We start from the raw sequence: 8172 nt of genomic DNA on the forward strand, positions 1-8172 counted from the left end.
GGCTTCATTTTCTGGATTCTCCATTGCCTGCGTTAGTGATGCTCTTAGAGATATGATTGAATACAAATGTAAATATATGCAAACGTGAGAGTTAAATGGCTAAATATAGAATCACCTAGTACAATTTAATTATTTTAAATGAATATTGAGAAAATTACCGAATTAAATTGTTCTAACACTTGTAGGTTGTAGCTAGGGGCAAACTGTCCAACCAGCTCTAAACTAGAATCACCTTTAATTCAATCCTTTTTAATTAACATTAAGCATGTTTAAACCACATCCCAATTTAGCTGAGATCACCTATGCCATTTCCTACTTTATCTCCTACTACGTACGCACAAACATGATAAGTGATGGTGGGGTCTATCACTCGTATTTGTGTGTATGTAGTAGGAAATGGAGTAGGAAATGACATAGAAGATCCTCATTGTTCTTGGTAATAGTAATATAGGCGTGCCCGTGGCTAGTAGGGCTATGGGCAAAAAGTTTCCACACAAAGGCATTCACAATTGTGTGCTTAAAATGACCGTGTTAAATAAGTGAATGTGCACTTAGATGCTAAGCACGTAACAGTTGACACCCCACGTATATGCATGCTTGACTGCTTGAGCACGCAGTTTCACTAGCCAATGGGTCATGGGTGCCCGCCGACACATAGCCACCCACTTTCTCATTATAGACAAGTAGTCATAACAGAAATAAAGGAAGCGCGTCACTAGCTCCTCTACTTTTTTAAATAAAACATGTTTAGTTAATTTTACCCCTATGAAAATCATACTAATAAATTAAGAAGCCTGTTTTTAAATTGCTTTGTGTCATTCAACTTAATTTCTTTTTTCGTTATTTGGTTTAGTATAATTCAGAAATATTATTGTTTTCATAGCTTCCATATTTTTTTATTACTATATTTTTCAAAGAAAGTATTTTTGTAGAAGTTTTAACTCATAAAACTACATCAAAGCACAGACTAAAGCAAATATTTTTTTTTATCTTAAACATAAGACCATATACAAAATAATAAGTACTAGTACTCTATTATTTTTTTTTATCTTTTGCATGCTTTGATAATAACTCCATATATTTTGATACACTACATATTTAAATTTTGTTTTTGCCATCTTCCTTAAAGAAAAAATGTTGGGCTTGAAAATTCCATCCCTCCATTTGCCAATGGTGCAGCTGATGATATCCTCGGCGGCCTCAACTATGCCTCCGGTGGAGCTGGAATTCTTAATTAAAGTGGAACTCATTTTGTAAAATCTCTCTCTCTCTCAACAAAAGAATTCGAGAAAACTATGTAGCTTGGATTTATTTGCATGCAATTGATAAAAAAATATCATCTATTCATATAAAAACGACATTGTTTGGTTGAAAAATACTCCCCCGTCCCATTAATTACTATGAAACATTTACTATGAACCAGAAGCTTAGTCCTTACAGTCATACATCGGACGATCACCAGAAGTCTCGACAAGAGCATTCCCCATCCTTAAAATGATGGAACCTATTGACATCTCTTACAATGAGTTCCCTACCAACAACGTTGCTGATGAGCTTGAAGACAGTGTGGCAATCGCCACAAACACGAAGGTTCTTCATAATCCGTATGGATGCCCCAGGAGCTGATTTCAGCAGCCCGTAAGCAAGAGCCGATCTCTCACTATGCCAAAACAGCTGCCTTTCCTTCTCTTGGTGTTGCAAGTCGTGCAATACCAAGGAAGTGTCGGGTACATAGCCTCTCTTCCTAATCTCCGCATCCAACTCCTTCATAAGGGCAAAAATCTCATCCCTCATTGGATGTTCCGTCTCACCAGCATAGAATACTTGGATCTCCTTCCCGAGATCCACACAGCTATAACCAGGTTTCTTTCTCCACTCCATTGAATACATCAGTTTTCTCACTCTCGACACTTGCTCCCACATAGCAGCACGTGCATAGACGTTAGACAGAAGTATGCACGTGGATGTATCCTCTGGCCCTAACTCGAGTAAATGATCAGCAATCCGAACACCTATCTCCTTCTTCCCACCTTGACAACACGAGCTCAACAGAGAAGCCCAAGCAGCTTCATCGGGTGTGAATGGCATGGTATCAAGTATATCCTTAGCTTCTTCAATCAATCCAGAACGAGCATACAGATCCACCAAGCACGTATAATGGTGCAACGATGGTCTCAATCCATGATCTGCTACCATAGAATTGAAAATATGACGACCTTTCTCAACTAACCCAGCATGACTACAAGCATATATAATCCCGGTGAATGTCACCCCATTTGGCTTCACACCAGCCAAAGCCATCTTCTCATACAACGAAAGAGCCTCAAATGCGCGCCCGTGCTGTGCCATTCCAACTATAATTGAGGTCCAAGAAACAACATCCCTCTTACCCATGTTGCCAAAAATCATCTCTGCCGCTGAAACATCACTGCATTTAGCATACATATCAATCAATGAATTGCTAACGTACAAATTGGATTCATACCCGAATCCAATGACTAAGCGATGAACTTGCTTCCCGAGCTCCAACATAGCTAAAGTAGCCGAGCCAACAATTAAACTCGACAAAATAAATGGCTCATCTACATAAGCTCCCTCCAACCTCAACTCTTTAAATATCTTGAACGAGTCAAGACACAGTCCTCCCTGCATCAACCCCGATATCAAAGCTGTCCAAGTTTGCGAATTTTTACAAGGCGTATCGCGTAAAAGAGCAAGCGCTTCGCTCTTCCTTCCCGCCTTTGCATAGCCGTATATCAAGCTAGTCCAACAAACCACATTCTTCAACACAATTGAATTGAAAACACTGTGAGCTCTATCAGGTAGCCCGCATTTCGCGTAGAAATCAACCAGGCTCGACTTAACAACATCGTTATCTGCAAAACTCGATGCAATAAACTGCGCATGCAATTGCTCGCCGACTTTTAAAGCATTACAGCCAGCGCAAGCGTTAAACAAGGTGGCGTAGATGAAATCGTCGGGCTGGAGATTTCCCTTAGAGGCGGCGGTGGAATACAAGAAGAGAGTTTTTTGGGGGAGATTGGCGTGGTTGTGTGAGGTGAAAATTGAGGCCCAAGAAGCTAGGTCTCTGTGGGGCATTTCGTCGAACAGCTGGAGGGCGTCTTTCAGAAAGCCGCATTTTCCATACATGTAGAGTAGCGTATTGGAGAAGAGAGGGCCGTGAAGGTCGAAGCCGGATTTGACGACATGGGCGTGGAGTTTCTTGCCCTCCAGTGGGAGACGAAGCTTTATGCATTGCTTTATTTGATGCAAAATCTCAAAATGATGATTCATTCATTCCTCGCCGTTTTCAGGCAGTTCTGTATATGAACAACGGTTATTTTCTGATGCTTTTTAATATTGGTGGAAGAAATTTGGCCTTTTATACAAACTAGACAAATCGTTTAAGTTATTTCTTATTGTTTTAAACATTTAATTCATTGATTTCACATATTTAGTTTTTAAATTTAAGTCAGCAATTAAAATCTACGAATATTGTTAGTATTAAATTGAATTCGTAACTATTGTAATATGAATCACAAGAAAGCACATAACACGTTGGCCATGTTAATTTGACATAGATTATGCTCCTAAAAAGTAATCTGATTTCTAATAATTAAATTTGTTTTTTTAATTTAATTATAAAGTTTTTTGAATGTAAACTGATTTCTATTTATTAGTTGTATTTAGTTTAATTATAAGGAAAAAAATGTATGTCAACTGATACATAAAAATAGAAAATATTATATATAAAATTCGAGAATTCCTTTTCTCCATTCCAATCTAGGTATTTTCCCCCAATTATTCTCATCCCTATACAGGGTTTTTATTTTATTTTTTGAATTTATTTTTCACTGATAATTTGGAGAATTTTGGTCATTCTCGTCTCATGATGGGGATATGATAATATGTAGGGCTATTTGAAACAAAATTTTACTGAGCTTAAGACATAGACTTGTAAATAATCCAATATGAAGAACTACAAGGAAGAAACTGAAACACAAGTTTGCTTTCCTAGCAAACAAATAGGGGCATGATGGAATTAAAGTTAACATAAGCTGAAACACAAGTTTGCTCAACCATTTACATTGTTTTGCAATGAGCTCTGCAGTATCTTATCACAAAACAGACAGAGGGACAGACAGACACAGAAAGAGAGATGGAAGCCTTCATACCGGAATGAAGTAGTATGCAGTCAGGATTGTCTCAGCTGTTGATCCACCGAACACAGGAGGGGTGATGAAGCACGCGTTTGAAGAGAGCACAAGAGAAGTTTTGTTCTCGTCGCCCAAACGCAGTTGCAATTATTGAGTTTGAGAGTTGGACATATACTGATTAAACCAATCTTGGGTGTGGACAGCAGAATGATTATAGAGAGTTACCAGAAACTGATAAACAATTTTTCTCCAACCTATAAAAAAATACCAGAAACTAAATAAGCAGCAGAAAGGACTTCAAGCAGTATGTAAATGATCTTTAATTAGATTAAGTAATCATTTTCATGCATAACTAAAGTAAAGGAACCTGAGTTGAAAATTCAAGAAAATTAATGTGAAGGAAAACTAGCCTACCTCTCAGCTTCACTTCGTATGAGCTTTCCGTGACTTCCAATAACTTGGCAAATATGCTGTTGTCGTAGATGGGCAGCCAAAAAATCTTACAAGATTTTGGCAATCTCTTTCCATCACTTCTTCACTGTTTACTGCTCTTAGATGACTCAAGTAAGTCTTTCCAACGTATATGTAACGAAGCTGCTGCCACAACAGGACACTCAAACCAATGCTCACTGACAAACTAGAAAGAAATAGATAAACTAGAACAAGTCCTCTCACAGGCAGAAACACCGCTGCTCTCAAGAAGGCCAAAATTGTCTCTTTCAAAACTCCAACAATTAACTCTGGGTTAGCATATCCACTCAACCGGATCACAGGTTCATCCTCCGGATGCGGCCAGATTTGAAGTGCAGAATAGGAAGTCATAATAGTAACATAAAATGTACTTATGACTGTTGATAAAAGAAAGAGAATAAAACACCGATGATTTGCAGCACCAACACAGTTCCCAATCTGCATAAAGTCGACGAAATTTTTGATTATGCATATAAATAAATAAAAAATCATAAACAAAAAAAAGAATGCATCTGTGAAGCTCATTTCCAAAATAACTTCACTGAAGTATCCCAGGCAGAGCAGCAATACATCGTATTGCATTAGATGTAAACTTCAAAATTTGCTCAATGAACAGATGGTCACATAACTTCAAAGTTTAAATAGATTACAACAGATATGTCCCGTGGCATCCCAAGATGTTTGGTTTATTCTCAATGTCTTCAGACCATATCCAAACTTCATACACGAATGATATTATGATCAGGAGTAAAAGCAATCAGTTAACACTTCTAAAGTTTGAGTTCTCTAGACAGTTGCCACTCGATATATGAAACTGATTACGTAAATCATATGCTGTTGCAGCATGAGATCTAAATGATACTAATCCTGTAACCCATGCAAGAACTTACAAAAGGGCAATGATGATCCATGTCCAATACACACGTCCCACAGGAACGGCAATGATGGGTCATAGGTGACTTTGGCTTTGAGCAATAATGACAGAAGGTATAATTGTCTAGTCCACCTTGCCCCACTGCTGGAAAGCTACCCCAGATTATCAGTGGTGGAACGCCAGCAGGTTGAAATGCCGAGAGGCAAAATGACAATAACGTACATATAGACAATATCACTATAATGGCCAAGTGAAAAACACCACGGAAGTTACTAACAGAGAAGATGATAGGATAAACAGCCCAAACACCAGCACCTGTATCACCAATATTGTTAAACACAAAATTACAATCTAAAAGTCATGAAGAAAAAACTTGTTCACAGCCTAAGATAGATTATATAGTCAGCATTAGATGCGTGAAACAATCAATTCATCAGACAAAACACTAAATTATGATTGAGACTTTATTACTTCTCTCTGTCTGAAAATCATACTCTTAAATAGAATTAATATCAGCTAATAGTCAATATAACTTCAAGAGACATCCAAAAATGGAAAATATTATGTTCCAAATGAAACATTGCACATACAGTTGCACGGGTGCAACATCAGGAAATGCTTCCAAGTAATAAAGTTTTCAAAAGGTAACATCCATGCCTTTTATTATAGAGTCATGTGCCAGATCGTCGACATGCAGAAAGACGGAAAATAGCTACTTAGATAGCTTCAAACTGTCCACAACACCAGCTAGGAGATGCAATTGAATTTTCACTTCTTGTGTAACAGTTAAATAAATGCATAGGATGTTAACGTCCGTGATAGTGGATAAATTATTCAGCAACTCTAAATATAGTTACCAATATATAAGATTTAAGAGCATTTAGCAACTTGGGGTGGGAAGGTTGAAGGCTTTAATGATATTAATCAAGATATATCCATGCTTACATATAAAGAATAGCATGAATGAAATGACAATGGTAACAAAAAAATGGTCGAGGCAGCGTCTCAATCGGATGTTATCACTTTTCACCACATGTTCCTTAGTTATAGCTCCACACCAGCCGCATTTGAAAACTGATGCATAAGCAGCAACGCTAACACGAAGCCCACAACCCCAACAATTTGTTTCACGGTCCTCATTGGCAGATGTGGATTGATCACGGTCCTCATTAGTAGATGTGGATTGATCTTCCTCCTGCATTTCAGCATTAGCAACCTTGAGTCTATGGGGGGAGGATATAAGGTGTATGATGATGCTGAACATTGTGTATCTTGAGTAAATTATATTACAAGGTCACAATAATGAGCTAGAATATCCAAAAAACTTTAGAGCAGACATTAATTCATTTGCTCGGATGAAACAAAAATAAAAATACAATTTGAAGCCACATCGTCTATAAAACAGAATTTTCTTTTTTCCATCAACAAAAGCATTATTGGATTGGAATCAACACAATGTACAAACTAAAGTACTCAAATTTTCTTTCTCATTCTTCTTCAATTAGGATGAGAAAAGATGCCTGTAATGGTTAAGCAAGCACGTTACACGACATAACACGAGAAAGCTTACTAGATATCCTCGTATTTATTCCCTATGAAAGACTAAATTGCATAACAGCAAAACTAACCAGCAGATAAGTGATATACATCAAAATACAGAAATGAATTTTCATGAACTAAACATAAAAGCAAAACCAAAATATGAAGTCAACACAAAAATATACTGCAAATCCGTTATATTTTTGAAGCACAAAAACAGGAAGAACTCTAAAAGGATTAGAATTCAATTCAAACGATTAAGCATATTAACATCCTAAAACGATCACGAATAACCAGGCATGAAGATTGCTAAGGTTTCAATTAGGGACAGCAATAGCCCCTGAGCGAAAATCACTTCTTTCGGAACAGTACATACATGAGAAATTTCCGATTCAGGTTGAAAAATTACGCATTTCAAATTGAAACATAACTTTATTTCATCAGGCACTGGCAATACAGAAATAAATAGCTCTTCGTAACCATGAAAATTATCAATTCGTGAAAATTCGACGGACCTTCGAAGAAGATATCATCAGTTGCGACGTCTTATTCTATGGGATCAAAGCTCGAGGCAGCCAAAATCCGCAGCGATAGACGTGAAGGGTTTGATTACGAATTAGGGAGAGAGCTTCGACGACTTTTAGTCTGTTGAGGATTCAAAGTTCAAACAATAGTTGAAAATTAAGGGTGTTTGAATTTTTAATTTTGTGACTGAAATAGAAATAGAAATTGTGCAGGGCATTGTACAAGTTTAGATTATGACTATGGAGTGTATTGAAAATACAATGGGATTTTGAATCTATTATTGGCATGTTTGTTCTTCAGAAAAATAGTACTACTAGTACTATTTTGAAGATTATGATTCTTTATAATACTACTTATAATTTTAATAGATTAATAAGATTATTCGTCATATGTTTAAAATTATCAAAAAAATCAACTAAGTTCAGTCAACTATTTAACATAAAAACTGGATTACATAATACACGTAATAGTTAAATAAAAATTTTTTATTATTGAAATATTAATAGTATTTATAATTAATCATTTAAAATTTTTTGGCGCTTTAGTAGTCCTCAGATTTATGGAGCTTCAGTAGTCCTCAACTTACATGTTCTCGACTTATTGCAT

The 8172-nt window shown here is 36.7% G+C and overlaps 2 protein-coding genes across 3 annotated transcripts; both read right to left on the reverse strand.

The window, feature by feature from the left end:
* Nucleotides 1-1368: 1368 nt before the first annotated feature.
* Nucleotides 1369-4307, reverse strand: LOC121796109 (pentatricopeptide repeat-containing protein At4g14050, mitochondrial-like). Its single transcript, XM_042194849.1, has 2 exons — nucleotides 4176-4307; nucleotides 1369-3320 (listed from the first exon to the last, which is right to left on the reverse strand). The coding sequence occupies exon 2, from the start codon at nucleotides 3292-3294 to the stop codon at nucleotides 1456-1458; it is 1839 nt and encodes a 612-aa protein (XP_042050783.1). The 5' UTR covers nucleotides 3295-3320; nucleotides 4176-4307; the 3' UTR covers nucleotides 1369-1455.
* On the reverse strand, nucleotides 3951-7795 carry LOC121796110 (protein S-acyltransferase 11-like). 2 transcript variants are annotated; one of them, XM_042194851.1, is made up of 6 exons: nucleotides 7557-7795; nucleotides 6448-6697; nucleotides 5519-5817; nucleotides 4833-5066; nucleotides 4572-4751; nucleotides 3951-4411 (listed from the first exon to the last, which is right to left on the reverse strand). In XM_042194851.1, exons 1-5 carry the CDS (start codon nucleotides 7572-7574, stop codon nucleotides 4581-4583), a joined length of 972 nt encoding a protein of 323 aa, XP_042050785.1. In that variant the 5' UTR covers nucleotides 7575-7795; the 3' UTR covers nucleotides 3951-4411; nucleotides 4572-4580. The 2 variants fall into 2 exon arrangements, with proteins under 2 accessions (XP_042050785.1, XP_042050784.1); XM_042194850.1 differs by having other exon boundaries at nucleotides 4572-5066; nucleotides 7557-7794.
* Nucleotides 7796-8172: the final 377 nt, after the last annotated feature.

This window comes from Salvia splendens, chromosome 3 (assembly GCF_004379255.2).
Source record: "Salvia splendens isolate huo1 chromosome 3, SspV2, whole genome shotgun sequence".
NCBI lineage: Eukaryota > Viridiplantae > Streptophyta > Magnoliopsida > Lamiales > Lamiaceae > Salvia > Salvia splendens.

What these genes read in the sequence shown, in the direction of transcription:
- LOC121796109 (XM_042194849.1), bottom strand. Translation starts at nt 3,294, where the DNA reads ATGAATCATCATTTTGAGATTTTGCATCAAATAAAGCAATGCATAAAG.
- LOC121796110 (XM_042194850.1), bottom strand. An exon ending in ATTCATGCTATTCTTTATAT is followed by an intron (nt 5,818 to 6,447) that starts GTAAGCATGGAT and finishes TTGGTGATACAG; the next exon opens with GTGCTGGTGTTTGGGCTGTT. An exon ending in TGGATCATCATTGCCCTTTT is followed by an intron (nt 5,067 to 5,518) that starts GTAAGTTCTTGC and finishes GACTTTATGCAG; the next exon opens with ATTGGGAACTGTGTTGGTGC.